Raw genomic sequence first — 21314 nt, 5'->3', positions numbered from 1 at the left:
TAAGCTAATAATCGAACCAGTGAGAATCCCCTTTTCCCCAAACATAATAAAACATGATAGCCATTGTATTATCACATTTATGACATTCAACTGTTGTATTTTACCCACAATCAGGCGTGTCTCACCAGTGGGGGATGCAGGAAACGCGACACCCGCACTTTCATAAAAACACCCTCACTTTTCAAAGAGGAATTCATTGTTGGAAATGTATTGGTCCAGTTAAAATGATTGAATGGTGATCAATCCAGTCACATCCAGCCATTGGACGAAGCCACCGTGCCGAGAAGGTAAACAAAGAGTTAACAGCGATGAGTAAAGTGACAAAAAATGAGTAACGGGTGGCAAAATGTGTCAAGAAAAGAGTGAAAAGTGACTAAAATGGACCAAAAGCAGTCAAGAGTAGCAAAAAACATTGAGAAAAAAGAGGAAACAGGTGGTATGTAATGGCAAAAGGTAGATTAAAAGGGCAAAATGTGGCAAACAATAGTGAAAAAAGGCAAAGATATGTAATCAAGTTGTATTTATTGGGTAAAAGATAGCTTCTTTGGATGAAAAGTAGCTAAAAAGGGTTAATAAATTTAATTGAATAAAAATTATGAAAAAGGTGTATTTTGTATTTGTTGGCAAAAGGAAGCTAAATTCTGAGAAAACTAAAGTGTTTGGGAAAAGGCTCAAAAATGGGACAAAAGAAGTTACAAAATGGCCCAAAAAAAAGTAAAAAGGGGTTAAAATTTCCCCCTTTTAATTTTTTTTGGAGGAATAAAAATGAATAATAACAGCTTCATCATGGTTTTGGTAAATTAATTTAATAAACTAAATTGGGAGTCAACAGTTGCCCTACCCTTAAGGCTGGGATACACTGTGCAATTTTTTCAAACGTTGTACTCTGCTCCAGCTCAAACTGTGCGACTCATGTGCAGAGCCTGAATGTGCGCAGCTCACGATGAATGTTCTCACACTGTACGGACCAACACTCTGACACGATCTGACTGCTCACACTGTACGTTCATACACGACACGTCGGGATCTTGTTTCCAGAAATACAACGTGCAAATTAGAAGAAGGAGAATTCTGAAGCGTCGCCATTAAAACAGATGAAGAAGAACGTGACCTGGAAGTGAAACGTTACACATTCCGAGATATCTTTAGCTCTGCAACACTCAGGAGTCTCTAAATCCTCCAAATGTCTGAGGAGGTTCTGTGCCCAACACCAGCTAAAATGAAAAGGGCACATTTCAAATGCACAGTTGGTAGCAGCGATCTAACTGCCGTTAGCATAGCCGTTAGCAACAGATGAGCGTAAAAGCAAAAGTAAAATTTTGCCACACAAACACCTATAGCACTCACACACTGCAATGCTGAAAATGAGCCAGCACATCTTTCTCCAATGTGATTGGGCATTTCTTATGGTGTTGGACAAATCTTGCTATCAGTTTGTGCTAAAATGGTCTCGGTTGACCCCTTAGAAGTACACACCCCCGCAGCGCCTACTAACTTTGCAGCAGCAATACGTTATGTGCATAATTTCAGAGTTTCCAGGCAGATGCTGGTGTCTTTAAATATCTTCATTTGTATTCATGTAAGTACTTCCAAAGGAATGGAAGTCAACCCTCCACCTCAGGGGGAAGGAATGAGTCAATGTTGCTGCTGTAGCTGCAGTAGGAGTTGAGCAGAAACATCAACAATGCCTTTAAGGCAGTTTATAGCATAAGAAGCACTGGAGCTGTCATTCATACTTGGGTTAAATAAAAGCAAAAAACGAGAAAAGAAATCAATACAGAAAGGGAAAAAGTTTTTGCTTCTAGATGAATACAAACCTCTTTCAAAGAGGAGCAAAACCCCAGGTTTGGGCTCATGTGCGTCTAAGCTGGAAATAGGAAAAATGTGTTGATTATGGGCGTGGCTTACACATGTGTATGCGGAAAAAAAAAGACAGAAAAACAAGGAGTTAGAAATAAACTCAGTTTAAAATAAATACATTTATATAACAATATGAATACAATAAAATATACCCTAAAAAACAAAAAAAAAAAAAAAGCAATAATAATAAAGTTGGATAAATAAGAAATAGTATGAGTTAGGGCTGCTTGGTTATAGAAAAATAATATTCATGATTATTTTACTCAAAATTGAAATACACATTATTTGCCAACCAAAAAGTTATTTATTTTTTTGTACAAAACAATGTAAAAATATATTCTTTAAACATAAATGAAAAATGTAAACACTAAATCAAGTATGTTTACTTTTGCACAATCTAAAAATATAAAGAAATATATACATTAATTATTATAATTAGTTCTTTTTTTGTTTTGCTGTGTTTCTCCTGCCATATTTCAACACCGCTAGCAACAACTTTCCTTATGTTGGCCTCAAGATATGAAATTAGGAAAATATTCAGGGGGCAATTTTATATATTTTTTAATAACTGTTTTTTCTCGATTGTTGTTTTTGTAATTATTGAGTATAATGATCAAAATCGTAATCGAATTTTGATTAATTGCACCTCTTAGTATGAGTTAATGTTAATGCACATGTTGAGTTTCCTGCCACATTTATACAGATACAGACACAGATTAATATAACATGAGTTTGAGCTGTTCAGACTTCTGGACATGTTTGATCACGTATTTGTACTGAGAGGTCTTCACGATAACTAGAGATGCACCAAAATGAAAATTCAACCAAGGCTGAAAACCACCAAAACACAGAAAAAAACGATTATTTTTATCAGTGAAATTCCAACAATACACATTATAAAATAAAATCAAATGAAATACTAAATATGTTTAACCTGAAACAATGATGTATGCATTAAATAATAATGTACAGGCCCATAACTGACTGGGCTGCTGAACAAGTCTAGAGCAGTGGTTCCCAACCTTTTTTGTCTTGTGTACCCCTTGAGCCGTTTTGTCATCCCATGAGTACCCCCTCACTCATGTGTGTGCATGATTCTTCAAAAGTAGAACACAACACAACTGAATATTCAAAGCGTCATTTTATTTCCTATTCTTAAATTGAACAAATAATATTCAGGCATTATCTTATTCAACTCAAATTGAACATAAAATGGTGTTGCCTTCAGGGCAATAAAAATGATAAATATAAGAAATAATATTATAATAAACATTTTTATTATTAATACTGTATTATTAATACTAATACATTATTATTAAAGAAAAACTAGAAAGTTGAAATTAGAAAAAATATAAATAAATACCAAAAATATAATTAACCTGCATGTGTTATATATAACTTTTATGAGATTTCCCACAAAACGAGCTTCTTTGAACATGTCTCATTTGAACTTGAAAAATCAGAAACAAAACACTGAACAACTGTAATTTAAACTCACTGTATCAGCTGTACTTTCTTTTCTTCATCTGGGCATTAATGAGACACTTGAGCTTGCTTGTCTTTCATAAGCTTTGATAGTTCTGGGGACAGTGTGGAAACAGCTGCTACCAGGCTGTTCTCCACATCCAGTCTGTTCCTCTGCTTGGTTTTAATGTGTGTCAAAGCTGAGAATGTCACCTCACACATATAAGTAGAACCAAAAGGCAAAAGTTCAATCAATGCATGTTTTCCCAGCTCAGGATACTCCTTCTCCACATCACACCAGAACTCAGTCAATGTCTTCTCATCATAGGTCATTTTCAGACCCTGATCACATGATAAATCCATCAGATGCTCCTGCAGCCTTGCAGGAAGTTTGCTGCAGCTCTCACTCACAATAAATGGGTTCCTCACCCAATGCAGTCCTTCTGACTTTTTTTCAATGTCCTGAAAATACTGGTTGAAATCCATGCAAAGTTTGGACAGATGTGCTTGCACCAGTTTGACTACTGGACCCCTGGCAACATCAGTGGTGGCAAGATGGGAATCAAGTAGTGGAAAACAGCTGACATCTCCATCATCACATTTGTTCTCCCATAGTTTGAGCTTTTTTGTGAATCCTTTAATTTTGTCATACATTTTAAGGATGTGTGACTCCTTTCCCTGAAGCGATAGGTTGAGCTCGTTAAGTTTGGTAAATATATCGGCGAGATACGCCAGGCGCCCCACCCACTCAGCATCCTCAAACACCAAAGCAAGATGATGCTGATGCTGCGTCAGAAACACAGAAACTTCACTGCGCAGTTCATAAAGTCTGAGTAGTGTTTTCCCACGGGACAGCCAGCGGACGTCTGTGTGAAGCAAAAGCTGTCCGTGCTCTGTACCGCTCTCATCACAAAGAGTTTCAAACAATCTGTGATTCAGTGGCCGGGATTGGATGAAATTAATCACCTTCACAGCATCATCCATAACATTGCTTAAATCAGGGCTCATTCGCTTACTTGCCAGTGCCTCGCGGTGAATAATACAATGCAGCCATTTAATGTCGGGATTTACCTTTTTTACGTGTCCGAAAAGTCCCTTCACACTCCCCGTCATCGCAGCAGCTCCATCAGTACAGATGTGACCGCAGGTTTTCCACTGTAAATCGTGTTCTTTGAAAAAGATGTCTATAATTTGGAACATTTGTTCCCCGGTTGTCTTTCCTGGGAGCTTTTTGCAAAATAAAATGTGCTCATTTATGTCCGACACATCTTTGTAACGAACGAAGGCCAGGAGCTGAGCATCACCGCTCACATCTGTCATTTCATCCAGCTGCAAAGCGAACTGACCGGCTTTTTTAATTTTTTTCACTACTTGTTGAATAATATTCACCGACATATCATCAATCCGACGGGACACGGTGTTGTTCGACAAGGGGATTTTCTTGAGTGTGTCGGCTGCTTTCTTGTCCATCATAATTTCAGCCATAGCCGCAGCTGCAGGGAGAATGAGCTCTTCAACAATCGAGTGAGGCTTTTTTGATTTCGCCACGAGCAGGGATACGGCGTAAGATGCCTCCAGTGCTTTGTTTGACACACTCGTAGCCTTCATCATTACATTCTGTCTTGATTTAAACTCCGACAATTTACGTTTGTAAAATTCCTCAGTTTTACCGACACTTTTCGAGTGTTTGGTGCTCTGGTGTCGCTGTAAATGGGCTGGCTTCATGGAGTTATTTGCCAGGATTTCACCGCAAAAGAAGCACTGAGGCTGTGGCGGGTCCGCGGACGTAGAAGTGAATCCAAATAAAACATAGTTTTCACTATACAGCCTTGGTTTAGGTTTGGCATCTTTCTTGCGTTTGTCGGCAGGCTCCTCTCCCCCTCCTGTATCCACAGCAACAGGACGTTTCATCCATCTATCCATATTTACACCTGCTGCAGGTAAAAAGGGTTCCGCTGTTTTGATTGTGCCACAGGTTATTCTCTCCCCAGGGAAACAAGTCATAGCGCACACGGACCGTTTTTGACGGAATTATAAAATGACTGAGAATATTTATTTATTTTTTTATCTTGGAAATAAATTCTTAATTTTTCCACGTACCCCCTGCAATGTGCTCACGTACCCCTAGGGGTACGCGTACCCCTGGTTGGGAAACACTGGTCTAGAGAATCAATGTGAAACTATGAGCTGACAGACTAAAGCTGAATTCATGCTACTAATGTGTAGTCAGGATTCTTTGGAGTCACGTGTCAGGGGCCAACGAGACGGAAACATAAATGCCACTTTCGCCACTCTCAACCTACAGCTGACAGAGGTGTAAAGAGTGCTGATATATCCGACTCAAGTACAATTTCAATCAAGTAACAGTACTACTACTCAAGTACTAGTAATTCATACAAGTAAAAAGTAGCTCAATTCGATACTTCTCAAAGTAAAATTTACCAGTTATTTTCACCCCCCACATGTTTTTTTGGTAATACATCTTGCCATGGTTCCCAAATATACAGTAAACATCTCGTGTATAAACTTTAGAAGGAAGAGACTAAATCTTGCACATTTAGAACTTAGTTTATTTTCCACAAAGTATGTGTACAATGTAAAATAATTTTTTTCTAATTAGAATAAAATCAATTAATTCAACTAAAAAAATAAATATATCAGGCTCTAAGTATAGCTACATTTATGAACTCTAAAACTGAGAAAATAACCTCCATTCAATGCTGTTTTGCCACAGTACATTACCTTAAACCTGGTTGGTCGGCTATGATGGGATGCATTTGATTGTCAGCTGATCATTTTAAAACAACAAATAATAATTTACTCAGTAACGGGGAAGTGTAGAGATCTAATTAATTAAGTACCCATAAAAGCAACTCAATTACAGTATTGTGAGTAATCCGTTACTTTCACCTCTGGAAATCAAAAATAATGTTGGCAATATTGGATATCGCTAGAAGCTAACAGCGAACATCCCTAATTACAAGTGTTGGTTGCACCTCTCACCTAGTAATACTCAAATCATGTCACGTAAAGGAGTTATGTCCACAAAAATTGGAATTTTCAATACATTTGTGCAACATCCATGAAAACAAAGACTTTACATTTTTTTGTTCTGTAATTTTTCTTTGTCAGCCAGTAGTATGGATGTTGGGAACCACTGCTTTAAACCACTCTTAATAATTTATTATTATAGCTGCAGGTTTTGGAGATGATGTGACCGAGACGTCTCCCAATGTAAAAACAAAACCACTTGAATCTGTACATTTTTTTCTCCTGCTACTCACACATAACCTTGCCTGTAAGATGGATTCTCCTAGTGTTCACAAACACCAGAATCCGTTTTGTGCTGCTCCCGCCTTTGCCTTTCAAAACCGAACCAATTAGAACCAATCATGAGGCAGTGTTGTGGTTTAAGGCGGGATATCCGGGTGTGACGAAGGCAGAAGTGCCAAAGCAAAACTGGTGCATACTAGCTGGGCTACCGCTATTAGCATAGCTCCGAATCAAAATAGAAAGAACTCGCATACTCGTGTTGCAAAAACCACAAAAGTCACTCAATGACATAATGACCGCAGCATTACTATTCCAAAAGAAAGTTTTCATCATTGGTGCCTTGTTGTTGTTGTAGCAGCGTTTCTGCAACATATGCAGATGACGACATCATTTGTTACCGTGTGATTGGCTAAAACAAATCATGGCGGACAAGCGTTTCGCCCAATCAGCTTCAAGCATTCAGTTAATGTCCCTCCCTGGTTTCAAAAGGATTGGCCAGACACAGACCCAGAGTGATGTGGAGAACTCGAGTTATAGGGAGGGCTACACATCAATCTGGCTCTTGCCAGGTTAACTCACACATTCTCTGCAACTTCAAATTCAATCCATGTCTAATGTATGCTACTGAGTAATGAGAGATAATTAACGTCATTCTCTTCAACAGTCAGAGGTCCCATTGCTATGGCTAATTGGGTTAACTACATTTATTGCATTATATCTAAATCTCATTCATTCCCTTTTCTCCCTGCTTTATCAATATGCAGGAGCTTAATCCAGCTCACAAATAGCATGTGTTGGAACACAATGTACACAGGAAACTACAGTGAAACACAGCGCTAACAATCACACTCCCACTCAGCCTTCTCAGTAAATCTAACCAAGACGTTTTTGGACTGTAGGATGAAGGAAGACCTACATTAAGCAGAATACATGTGTGAGGTTTTTTTTTCTGTTACAGACCCACACATGAAGAAAGAACATATCGTGTGTACTCTGATCTCTCGACCCAGCACATAATGATTTCTTCCGATAACCGACCTTCCTCCAAGGCTTAAATCTTACGTGATCAACAGCATTACGTGTTTCTCAGTCAGCTGCTTCTCGATTGGCTACATTTCCGTTCACAAATCATGGGGTCATGAGTTTGATGTTGTCGGCTTCCTCCACAAACACAGGAGATCGGTCATAAATATTGAAGGTTAATATTTACAATTGTTGGCAGCGACCCGTTTTGTAGCCGATTATCGGGACAAATTCACTCTTTGGGAAAAACATTTTAATTGACGTGTTGGAAATGGCACACTCCGCACAAGTATGATGGGACATGACCGATGATGAGTATTCCCACTGAAATATAGTTCCAAGTTTCCCAAGATGCATTTCAAACCTAGGAAAAAAACCTGAAGCACACTTAGGCTAAATATCTCAGTTGATTCGCCACATTTGAAAATTCTGAAAACATTTTAAGTGAGAAACTGACAAAGTAAGAATATCAACATGTGCTCATTTGATCCAAAAACAAAACAAGAACCCTATTTACAAAAGTGTTAAAAACTAATGAAAGATGAGATACTTTTATTTTGAAAAGGGGGATGTTTGACTTTTAGCTTGAAGCCGATCCCAGGACAATTTCACATTCCGCTCACAATTAATGCATCATGGGGTGGTTGAGTATGACTGCTGTGCATACTTAAAAAATGTCCTGATATAGTATACATCCAGGTATTTCTCGCATACTCCGTCTTTTCATGCTATCTAATGTGAACGCACTACATACTTGAATTGAATTGAAATTGAATTGAATACTAAATTTGACGTCAAACTCCCTGGAACGCTTTCAAATCCCTTCCTCTTCACTCACAAACCGCAGATACGCTGACTGACAGTACTTTCATAAAATGTTTATACTTTGCCTGATTGAAATGATTGGAATAAAATGATTAGATTGTGACTGTCATCAATATTTTGATGTTGTGTAAAACTGTGATATTGATATCTTACACTTTTATTAATATTCTTAGTGTATAAATTGATGTTTGAATGTCTGCACTGGACTTTTTGGCTCTAGAAGCATCTGTTCAACTTCTCCCTTAGAAGGAATTTAAATATTATTCAATAACAAGTTGTAATTGCAAATGATATCAACCTGCAATGCAATGGTACAGCATCATTGAAATTCATGCCTTTAGCACCAGAAGTTGGAACAGCTGCTCCGGATGTTTTCATCACATTTTGAAGCTTTAGAAAACTTCATTTTGCATGTGAGCGTGTTCTCTCTGGCACAGCGAAACCCAAAGGAAATGAAAAATGAAGGGGGACAGGGTAGCGTGACAATCCGAAATTTGTTAAATCTCGAGACGAGGATTCAGGACAGCTCTGCGTCCGGTTGCTGAGAAAATGCAGAGGTTCACTCAGGTGGCTGCATTGAATTTGATTTGGTACGCACTGTTCCTCCGCAGTTTGAAAATGCTACTTGAAAGATTTGTCCCTGCTGTGGATCGTTGACAGGTTTGGCTGCGGCGCTGCTTTCATGTATCTGTTGCAGTGGTGTTGTAGAGGAGTCTCATGCTGAATATCAACAGGCTGGAAGCTGAACGGATTGGAAACACCAAATCTGTGGTGTTCAGAAAACGCTCTTTTCCTATACATACTGTAGATCTCTTACATCTAACACATTTAAACAAATGTTTAACCTCAATATGAGAAATTAAATGCCTTTTTAGCTGAAATGCAATCGTTTTTTTCACGCTTTTCAGTGCTCTGAGGAGATTAGTCCTCTTTTAAACTGACTTGCTTGATTCTGTAAACTGTAAAGTTTTTTTCAAAATGCTTGAACGAGTAATTTTTTTAATCTAATTTACTTTTTTTCATTGACTGATATCAAGCATGTGTTTGTCAAATTTTAGTTATCAAAGGAAAACGGTTGAACGTCTTAAAAGTAAAGTACAAGAAAAATAGCCATTAGTAAGGGATGGGACAATACACTGATTAGGCTAAAATGTATGGGCATTATTTTACGTGCAATTCGGATGAAACCAAATTCAGTTAATTTTCATAAAGATCTGTCATTACAAGATACTAAGTTTTAAGATTTTGACATTTTTAGATTTTTGAAACTGATCCAAAATCAGTATATTGACATGGATCCCCTCTATATTTAACGGAATCTTCCATGGCGTAAGTTCTATATTTGGTTAAGATTTTGTCCATATCCATTAAGTACCTTTGATGTAATCCTGCTAAATAAACGCTGGTGAAAACATGACTATCTTGGTGGAGAATATAAACAAAATGTGCTTCAAGAGATCAGAGATCTTTAAGAGATCAGTGCTATTTCTTCTTCTTACATTTGGTACCAAGAGTTTTAGAGAGTTTCATTATTCTGTGACCGGTTAGAAGCACAAACTTGACATCAGTCATCACGTCAGTTTAATTGAACTATCTTAATAAATGTAGAGGGAACCTCTGCAACATTTGTCATTTGAACATTTCAAGGAATAATTTCATCAGTTTCTTTCCCCAAAACTCACCTGAATCAGTGTTTCCGTTGTTGAATTTTATTCACAGAGCAGAGAAAGCTATGAATTCTTATTCATATTCCTTGATAAATATTTTATTTTCCAACTGTTATGGTCATTTTTATATTCATCATCATATCGTCAAATGTATGTTCATGTGTACAATTTGTCATGTTTTAATACATGATGACTGCATTACTCTTTACACTTTTGAACAGCTGAATCATGATTAAACAGTACAGATCGTATTATTCTCAGTGCAGCACAGTCTCTGCTCACATGCAGATATACACTGTCTCCAAATGAGGTCAACCGTAAATTCAGCCGTAACACAACCACAAAACTTTACTACAAAAAAATCACTATGAAAAGATATAAAATCAGCACAACCTGCAGTTTTATTCTACAGATACTCATGTTGGACTCAAGCATGCACAGTGATGATACATAGTTTATAAAAACAGCATCATATTTTGTAATGTCTGTGAATATGAAAAAGTAGCAACATGAATAAATATTTTTTTTCAACAAGAATCGATGGTTGGTCTCAAAGCCAAATCAGTTGAGAACTGATGCTGCTCTGGAACTTTCCAATATTTTCTTTACTGAGACAAATGTGAGACAGTGTTGGTGCACCGCAGCAAGTCTAACTACAACATATCTGGGAAGTGATCCTAAAATAAATTATATAAGCTACAGGGACACAAGTGTGACAAATATGGTCTATATTATAGCCTCACAACTCTCAGTGAAAGGTGTAAACATTCTTACCTGTCTTGTCTTTGTGTTTATAAGATTTACTGTGCGACCTGTTACAAATACTTTAGGCTTACCACAGGGAAGCTGTTCAGAAAATCACTGCAAGGCTGCACAGAAAAAAATACATACCAATGTCAACCTACTGTGTTATTGATATTAAACGAGGGGTGTGTGTGTGTGTGTGTGTGTGTGTGTGTGTGTGTGTGTGTGTGTGTGTGTGTGTGTGTGTGTGTGTGTGTGTGTGTGTGTGTGTGTGTGTGTGTGTGTCAAGTGGTGAATGAGGTCGAATTGATATTGAACCATATATTTTTTCTCCTGTGTAGGAGGTGAAATTGAGATCATGGAGACCAATCCAATTCATGCACACAACACAGTACATTAGTGGAATGTTTTTCAGCCAAAGTACATCTTTTCATTGAAAAAAATCCCAAAGCGAACCACCAACTGACAATGTTTTTTTTTTTTTTTCAATGTAGCCTATATCAACAATATACAGTAATTCTTATCTAAGTGTCTTGAATAGGAATCAAATAAACACAAAGAAAGACATTTTTGTGTCTTTTTTCAAATAAAAAGGGTGATGCATTTCAATATCGAAACGTCCTAAATTCCTCCTCATGAAAACGTGAAAACTTTTTTGCGATATGAGTGCTTTTTTGAAATTCAGGTGTTTCCATTACCAGTTTTTATTGCGCTATTTAGATTTTGCGCATTTCCAAGGGTAATGGAAACTTCTGTACGCTTTAGGACGGGGGAGGCACTCAGTTTCGGCTGGCCAATAGTGGGCGCTAGGGTGCCGCCCCACCACTCACCCTGTTCGTTTGAGTAATAATAGTAATAATAATAGTCAAAATGAAATAAAAATACTACAAAACGTATATATGTATTTAGATAATCAGAATGAATATTATTTTACCATTCACTCTCGTTAAAAGTTGTACATGCGCAGCAACTCCTTTTCAATGCAAGTGAATGGACAGTCTCTGGGTGCAGACATTTGCATCCAGACACAGTCTGCGGCTGTGCAGAGTTGAATGCAGCCGCTCGGTTACACAACACCACCTCCCGCCATAGGAGGGGCTGACGTCACAGTCGTCAGTCATAGGAGGGGCTGACGTCACACTCGTCCGTTATAAAGTGACTGATTGACAGGTGAATCAGTGGGAGTTGAAGACGATAAAAAAGTAGTTAAATATTTCTGCTTTCCCTCCTTTTACAAAAGTCAGGATCAGACCCAACATGGATATAGACAGGTATGACCGATTTAAAGCACTTTTCAGAAAAGTCAAAGAAACTTGAAACAAACTAAAAGTAATGATTTCAAATCTTTAATATGTCCATAGTTTGTAAACTAGGTCTTAAAAACTAAAACTAAAAAGAAATAAAATAAATAAAATCTGAAAAACAAATTACATTTCAAGAAGTATAATAACCCTGACACACAGTCATTCCATTGTGTACACTACGTTTGTTCTTGCTTGTTTATGGGTTCTGTGACAACAAATGTGGTTAGTTTGAAAGCAAATCTGGGCCTGCAATTGTCCTTATTCATTTGTTCAAAGCTACACAAACCCTGTCTAGTTTGGAGTTGTAGCCCCCACCCGGAGAAAAATGCACCAGCTGCCACTGGAGGGACTCACGGCAGCATTTACAGACAATAACTAATTTGTTTTAAAACATGCTTTTTAGGCCAATTAGGTGAAATTTATTCATTTCCCATGGCACAGTGATTGAAAAACCCTGCATTTGTGTACTTGGCCCCACCACACACACACACACACACTCACACTCTATCAGGTATTTTCTAAAAAACATCTTTTGTTCCTATTAAAGCTTTGACAGTCACTACAAAGTGAGCTGCCATTGGTCCATTCTCTTGGGTCTCGGAGGCAGTAATTGAAAATCAAACTTGGTAGCTAGGCGTGCCAATGGGGCATCATTCTTTCTATAACCCACACATGCGCATGCACGCACATTTTAATGTGCAATTTTGGTTCGTGACAAGATTCCGTCTCCCTGATGGCCCAGAGCTGATGTGGCACTGCAGACCTCAAGCCAATTGTTGCCTGTCTCTCAAGAGATGATGACACATGGCCGCTTGTGCAAAACGTGTTTAAACAAGTCATTTTGCAATGCTGCTCTGCTGTCAAAATCAAATTAAAATGTATAACCCATGGATGATGTTGATTACGATTTATAGCCTCTACACATTTTGTATCCAGACTTGCACACACAGCAAATAAATGTTCTGGTTTGTTAATGTTCACTTTCAACATAACTTGGCTTTTTCATCAAACGCCTACTGACTGTGCATGTAGAGCACATGTGTCAAACTCAAGACCTGGGGGCCAAATCCGGCCCTTTAAAGCTCCCATTTCGGCCCGCAGGAGAAGGCAAAAATTGTGACTCATTGGGTAAATCACCAACTAATTCAGTTGTAGATATCTCAGTACTTCCAAATACACAAATTCAATGAAACTGAACATTTTTTTTCCCAGGAGTCCCATGCCTATATCACATGATGGCATCCATTATTACCCAAGATTTCCCCAAATTAAATAAAAATTGGTCATAAAATTAGAGTACTAAACCCTTGCTTTCTCCTGACCTACCACTAGAAGGGAAATTCAAAAAAATGCCTTGATTATGGGCGGGGCTCCTGAAGCAGTTAAGACACGCCCAGTCTATACTGTAAAATATCCAATGAACAATCTATGCTATGTTAACTAGATACTCATTACTCAATATACCGCTCTATTCACTCTTCTCACAATCCAACCTATAGTCACCACATATTATAAAACCCACAGGTGCTAGTTTTTAGGCCGGGCCACTCACTTTGTTGTTGTTGTTCTTCTTCTTCTTGTGTACACTAGATAAAATCGCTACTGCTCTGTTATTCTTGAACGGATTGGACTGAAATTTGCTCGCTATAATCTATGGATGTGTTTACATCAATGATCAGAGCCCGATTTTTGTTTTGGGGCCCCCAAAAGAAAAAAACTACAGTCGATTTATCATTTATTTGCGAGTCAAATATTACGACGGTTGGTAATACCAAATCATTGGAACATACCAATTAATAAATGAGGCCCATTACCCCGTACGTGTCAAGGAGGCTCCAGGGGGCCACCGAGGGCACCATTTTTCAAATGACTACTCCTCTGTTAGTTCTCATTAGATCGTAATGCAGTTTGGTATGAATACTCTATGAATGAATATGATAAGACACTCGAAGCACTTTTTTTTTTTTAAATGGGGCCCGGGGGCCCACCCCCCATTTCCATTAGTTTCCAAATTCATGGGAACATAGTTGTGTGATATATCGTTTCAAAGGTAATTCAACGTAGATTATGATTATGCTTCGCACAATTCGATGAGGGAGCAACCCCCTTTTTTAGGCGATTTCCAATAAAGTTGTTTTCTCATTTATTTGTGACTCAAATATTGCAACAGTTGGTGGTATCAAATCATTGACACATACCAATATATGAATGAATAGGGCCCATTACTTTTTTTCAAATGACTAGTCCTCCGTTAATGCTCATTGAATCAGGCTGTAATTTGACATGGATCTTCTATGAGCGGATGTCAAGAGCCTCTCTGAGACCTTTTTGAAAGGGGGGTGGGACGGGGGCTCACCCCCTTTTCCGGTATTTTTTACATTTATCGGAACATAGTCGGGTGATCATTTATCATTTCACTGAATTCTCGGGAACGTGGTACATGCTATTTGGAGCGGAGACGTACCGCGGGCTCGACCGTAGTTCATCCAAACTTGTTATAAAAGGGGCGGGGCTAACAGTGATTGTTTACGATACCAGATGGTCCCAAAACATCACATGATCTTATTCTCAAAATGTTGAGAGTTGGAGAAGGATCAATCAACAGCACTACTTCATACCCAAACATTTGTATTCATCAGAAAAAAGTGGTTTTGGGGTTTAGTTACACTTTAAGGAAGTTTAGGATCCTGCAGCGACTGATATCTGTCACTTGTTACTTGGATATTATTGACGCCTTACATACTTTAAATACTATATTATGTGGAAGTGCAAACTGGAGCACGCAAATGATAAAATTGCTCGTATTACTACCTATAATGTCATTAAACTGGTCCGTATTTGGCCCCTGAAATACCATGGTGTCAACAAAAAGCGTTGCTTATCTTTATAGTCAGAAAATAATTTTGTGCTTCTGGCTTGTATGGTTAAAAAAAGGGACACTGTCTGCATTCCAGCTAGAAGCGTATTGTTTTAATTCCACCAAAGCGAAAGGCTTTTCCACAGCTCGCTGGCTTTTTTTCAAAATCCTAAAACTCCTTATCTTTGACTCTCGTCCTGAGGTTGCTGTTGGGTGTGCTTGAGGAAGGCCTCTGTCCTTCATGAATTAAAAGTCTTTCAGATAAAAACCCTCTGATGGCAGCAAGTGGCTCCTTATCATGTGTTATGCAACAGCGCTACATGAGGGCACATCATTGCATTCAATTGTTTGTGCAGTCAGCTGTTCATCAAGACTGATTGTTTTCAGTTTTCTAAAATGTTTGCGTTCTCGTGCTAAAAGGATCTTGGTGGATAATGTTGGACTTTGTCTTCATACTCAATAAAGAACAGTTTTGTGCACGTGTGACTCATTCCTCCCGCTGTCTGTTTTTCTAGTTGCAGTTAGTGAACAGAGATGCAGCTATTTTTTAAGCTACCATGAGTTTTTGTTTTTGTTTTTTTTGAGTGGTTTCATACCATAATAACATGTTGATTGTTTCTGGGAAATATCATTCAGTATATGAACTGCTAAGTGTGATACATTTAGTAAATTTAAGAGTTTCGTGAATTGGCAAATCAGCAAAAATGCTATAACTTTACTACTGGGTCTGCTTTCCGGTGCATTTTTCACTCAACATGACTGTAAGTGACACAACAATAGCTTCCCAGATGGACATTAGTTGTGAGTCTTCCCCACAAATCACATTTATTTGACATATTATGTGACTGACAAGAAAAAGAGCAATTTTCTTGAATTGTGTAAGTAGTAGGCGTGGAACGACAGACAGAGTTCACGATATGATAAACAATAATGGGCTCACAGTAACGATGCGATATTTTTGGAAATGGAGAAAACACAAAAAACTGCATTTGGAAAAATAAGTATGCTTTTATTTTAATTTAAATCTGCGCATACTTGCATACTTAATTAAAAAATGTAAAGGGCTCCACTCTAAAAGTTAAACGCAAAAACAGAGACTGACAATTCATGCAAGTCATTATCATAACATCTTTCAAAAATATTTCTATATGTGCTGGACCCTAGGGTGGTAAAAAAAAAAAAAACAGTGTTTATTCGTACAAACAACCTTCGTTGCTATTGGTACCAAAGTACAAGGACATAGCGTCTTAGGGTTAGGTTTAAGGTTTAGTTATAACCCAATTTCGCAAAAATTTTTAGGGTTAGGTTTAGTCTTAGTCAAGTGACCTTAACGGGCCAATGACTGACCTATCACGTGATCTAAACTGGCAAATAGGGGCGCTGTGTATGAATAGAATGTCGGTATATTGATACGGTAACCGTACTGACACCCAGTGTCTAAAAAAACATTGTTTTTTTTAGATTCTCTAGGTTAAAACCCAGCCTTTGGTTCTATATCTTGCCAAATTATTTGGGTCCAAATTGCACAAGACAGTTGAAAACTGCTTCATACTATATAACATAGCGAGTCAAATAAAAATCGTGTATTGGAATAATTTGTGGTTTTGTTCGACAAAAACAAACTGAAACTTGCATAAAATATGAATAATAATGCTTCAATTTTATACAGCGCTATTTTTGGTACTCAAAGCCACTTTACAGAATACAGGAATGTTTTAAAGTTTTGTAATGAGTCTGTGTTTTTGATGTTACTTAGAAAGCCCAGCAACCACTGTGGCTTTGTTGACAAAAATGTTCCTGTGCTGTTTGACAACTTTGTGTAATAAGGGTTTCACATTAACACATCGTGCTGGTGGTGACAATATCACTGATCTGCATCCCTTTGTAATCTGTTTAAGTAAGGGCATCACAATGCCTTGGTGGAATCTAAATCTTCCGTTTCCATAACATTGTATACTATATATACAGTATACTGTATATAATTAGTGAATTTCCTTTGAGCAGCTGGTGCAACCTCTAGAACATCTCATTTTTCTTCCAAATGTCTTCCTTAATCATCTTTTAGATACCAAACTCTAATGCAGGGTTCTAATCGAGGTATGTGAAACTTTAATTTTTACTATGCTTTGATAGACAACCCTACGTTTAAATATTGCGATACATTGTCGCACGAGATATCCTCCCACTTTTTTGTATGTACGAATGAGATAGTGTCACTTAAATCGAGTGTGAACCAAATGCTGTAGGAAAGAAAAAAAAAAATAGAACATTGTTTGTTTTGTGTTTTTTTTGCACAGTGGAAAGAAACGAGTGTCATAGCACTATAGCTTGTGAAACGCTTCCAAAATAACGCACACATCCTGGCATAACTCGGCTTATTGGTTAGTTGCTAAATAAATGCCCTTAGCAAACTCCTCATGTTGTCTTTGTTGCCCCCCATTCTGCGCTCTCTCTCTCTCTCTCTTTCAGGAGAAAAGCAGTAAATCTATACTGTACTCATTCCTGACAACAACATTCAATCTCCTCAGTGGCATCGCCTTTTAAAGTCTGCATCTCTCACAACCTGGAAGGCATTTATCACAGAAAATCACTTGCATGCAGCTGAAAAAAAAATAAATAAAATAAATAAAAATCTCTTACTGGGTTTGGCTGTGCATCACTCTGGGCTTTCCACTTTCTGTCCATTCAAACTACCACTTAGACCTGAGCAGTGAAGCCCCGGATATGCCTTTTAATAAAATACCAAGTACAAATAGGAACAAGAAATGTTTATTGCCTCCCATAATGATGGCAAATTAAAGTGGGAGGATGGAAAACAATAAATAAATCCATTCTGTTCTGGAGTGAATTAATAGATGACTGAAATATGTCGCTGACTTTTTTTGCTTCCAACGGTTGTTCCACTCTGGAAATGATGTTTGACATTAAGGAGCTGAGTGGCGCAAATGCCACAGACTTTAGTAGACACCAGGTGTGCAATGTCATAGGCGTGCACCTCTGATATTTATCTTTTACAGCAGCTTGATTTGTTGGACGTCAATAGAGAAAAGGCTCCACAAGCATGTTAATGTATTCAGAATATATACATTTATTGTCATTGCACTAGAACAGGGGTGTCCAATTCCGGTCCTCAAGGGCCACTATCCAGCATGTTTTAGATGTTTCCCTCTTCCAACACACCTGATTCAAATGATCAACTCCTCAACCAGCTCTGCAGAAGCCTGATAACGATCCTAATCATTTGAATCAGGTGTGTTGGAAGAGGGAAACATCTAAAACATGCTGGATAGTGGCCCTCGAGGACCGGAATTGGACACCCCTGCACTAGAACAATGAAATTGCACATGCCCCTCTCAACAACATCCAACTACACTTCAAAGATTCAAGCCAAACAGACACAATCATCATGAAAACCACAAAAGGTAATATGGTAAAAATCTGTCGGAATGAAAAAAAGTTAGCACCATACTGAGGAGCAAAGAGCCGCTGCACTTACACGCATCACCATCACAACACCAGCATCTAGGTTTCTAAGCTAAATAATGAAAGGCTTTTCAGAATTTGTCGAACATTTTAAGCATTCCTGAAGTTGATTAATATTGTATATACCAGATCTTATTTTTCACATGACAGGAAATGGTTTGATGCTTTAATTGTGTAGTTGCAGGCATTATTAGGCATTTTCTTCAAGCACACATGAACAAAATCTTATGTGGAGCTTACACAGTTTACTAAAAACCTTCTGATACACCGTAGTAAATGTTCTTTGAAAGAAAATATTAATAACAAAATAAGTAATAACGTTTGAAAATGATATTTTGTCAACCTAACATGATCACAAATGTGGCTGTGGTTCAAATATGATGTATATGACATCATGACCCATAAAATCAAGCTACCACAACCACAGCACCCGTCACAGATCCCATTGCTCTGGATGACATATTGTGTGATAAGACAATGCAATATTAAAATATCACACGATTAGGGCTGGACGATGTATTGAGATTCAAGACGTATAAAGTTTTTTTTTTTTTATTTTGGTGATATAGAAAATTACAATATTGCCTATATCAACATGTGTATATATATATATATATATACTTACTACTTCTCAGAATGGCAATAAGAGCCCAGTTAGATGATCACTGAGTGTATCCTAACCCAGATCTTCTCCTAAACAAGCCACATAACAGAACTCACTCACACGTGCTGTCTCTTCAAGGAGAAAAATCCAAAAGTGGCACATTTTGTGCAACTGTTTGTTAATAAATGTGCCTCTGTGACATTTTGCATCAGCAAATTTAACTAAGAATTGTCTTTCTGGTGAGACTTCATTTGAATTGAAATGATCGAGCTTAATATTGTATATCGCCATTTTGAGAAAAATATCGAGATATGAGTTTCGGTCCATATCGCCCAGCTCTACACACGATATATCGTCAATGATACAAGTGGTATTATGATATTGTAGGGGGGGTTATTGCTTATTTTACATTTTATACTCACTTGAGTTGTTTTATGATATCCAGAGTATGTAAGTAAGTCTAGTTAGCTAAATAAAAGCATGTTTTTTTCTATTCTTTTTTTCCTTTTCAAAAATGTCCTCCTGTATTGTTATCATGAGCCCAGTATTGTATATTGTATTTTCTCGTTAATGTTGTACATCTTCCCAACCCTAGTCATTACCATTGCATCATCTCTAAAAAAAACAAAAAAAACAATGGTTTTACAATTATATTTTTGGATGATTAGTTATACATATATATATATATATATATATATATATATATAAAGTCAACTATAGGATTCATTATTTGATGAGTACACTAAAGCCTGCAAAAAAATGGCATTTACTGTATGTTTCTCCCGGATCGCTGTCCATGGTTCTGACCATGCACATGCTTGGTGTCTCCTTTTTCTGGAGTTGCTGTCATCCACCACCTGTTTATGTTTATGAACACAACCACCTGTGCATCCACCAACACGGATAACCTTCAGGTTCTCATATCATCTCACCTTCAACTTCGTCTTCAGGCAGGTTGACCGGGGCGCTGTAGGAGAGGATGTCTGGGATGGTGCACATCCCCCTGTACATCAGGGTGGAGGTGACTGGATGCATCGGCATGGCTGCGACCTTTCCTCCTCATACAGAACCAAAAAAAATAAAAAATAAAATAACAAAAACACGTCTAAACAGAAGATTCCAACTTCCCAACGTGGAGGAAAGAGTCCATGGAGATCCTACAACAGTCCTGGGTTTTCTACCGCATCTCACACAGTTTGATTATTAGATGTTTAGAAGATGGGTGGAAAAAAAGGCTGAAAGTCACGATGAAACCCTAGCGATGCGCACATGAACGCATCCTCCTCAGCATCTCCACGTCTGAGCGCATCGGTACGTCCTGCTTACTGCTCACACAAAGTGCTTAAAAAACAGAGAATTGGGTCCACTAGCTGTGCGCTTTGTCAGCCTTTCAGAGATCGGCTGCTGTGGATCCACTTGTTGGATTCGTGCGCTCAGGTGCCGAACGCGCTCCGTCCCTCACGCTCCAAGCAGCCGCTGCCGTTACATACTCCAACAGAAGCGACGAAACTCTGACTGAGGACGAAAATGAAATGTAGAGGGACGTGTTGGATGAGCGCAGGTCACGATCCTTAAAAAGTAACCGCTGAAAGGCTCCTGATTGGTCGCAGACGGGGGCGCGCGCAGAGATCCAGAGGTTTGGCGCGGCTCAGAGACGCAGTGTTTTGCTCATTCTGAGGAGGATGTTCGCTGTGACTCACGTCTCACTCCTGTCTGTCAGTATATCTGTCTGTCTGTCTGTCTGTCTGTCTGTCTGTCAGTATATCTGTCTTTCTGTCTGTCTGTCTGTCTGTCTGTCTGTCAGTATATCTGTCTTTCTGTCTGTCTGTCTGTCTGTCTGTCTGTCTGTCTGTCTGTCAGTATATCTGTCTTTCTGTCTGTCTGTCTGTATATCTGTCTGTCTGTCCATCTCTATCAAATATACTCACAGTGAGTGAATGAAGAGAAAATACTATCATTTCACGCAGATGCATCCTCTCTTTGTCCTTTATAAGCGTTTATCAGTCACACTTCATGGTAATTAGAGGTGGGCGATATGCAAAGTTCACTAGACGATATTTTGGGAAAAAAGAAAGAAAAAAAGACTAAAAAAAACATACAGTTTGAAAAAATATTCATGTTTTTATTTGAATAGCTAGCTTACTCAGTTTTTCAACTCACATTACTAAGACAGGTTGTTTCTCTAACCAATTTTGCGATGCGTACAATCG

At 38.1% G+C, this 21314-nt stretch overlaps 1 protein-coding gene across 1 annotated transcript in view; it reads right to left on the bottom strand.

Annotated features, from left to right (window-relative positions):
- Nucleotides 1-20660, bottom strand: part of LOC114469995 (calcium-binding protein 7-like) — a 39868-nt gene extending 19208 nt beyond the window's left edge. The window contains 1 exon segment of the mRNA XM_028457964.1: nucleotides 20037-20660. Within this exon segment, the coding sequence (XP_028313765.1) occupies nucleotides 20037-20145 (109 nt within the window). The 5' untranslated portion in view covers nucleotides 20146-20660.
- Nucleotides 20661-21314: the final 654 nt, after the last annotated feature.

The sequence above is a fragment of the Gouania willdenowi genome, chromosome 9, assembly GCF_900634775.1.
Source record: "Gouania willdenowi chromosome 9, fGouWil2.1, whole genome shotgun sequence".
Taxonomy (NCBI): Eukaryota; Metazoa; Chordata; class Actinopteri; order Blenniiformes; family Gobiesocidae; genus Gouania; species Gouania willdenowi.
Note: the sequence above shows the minus strand (reverse complement) of the source record. Positions and strands in the feature narration are given on the sequence as shown.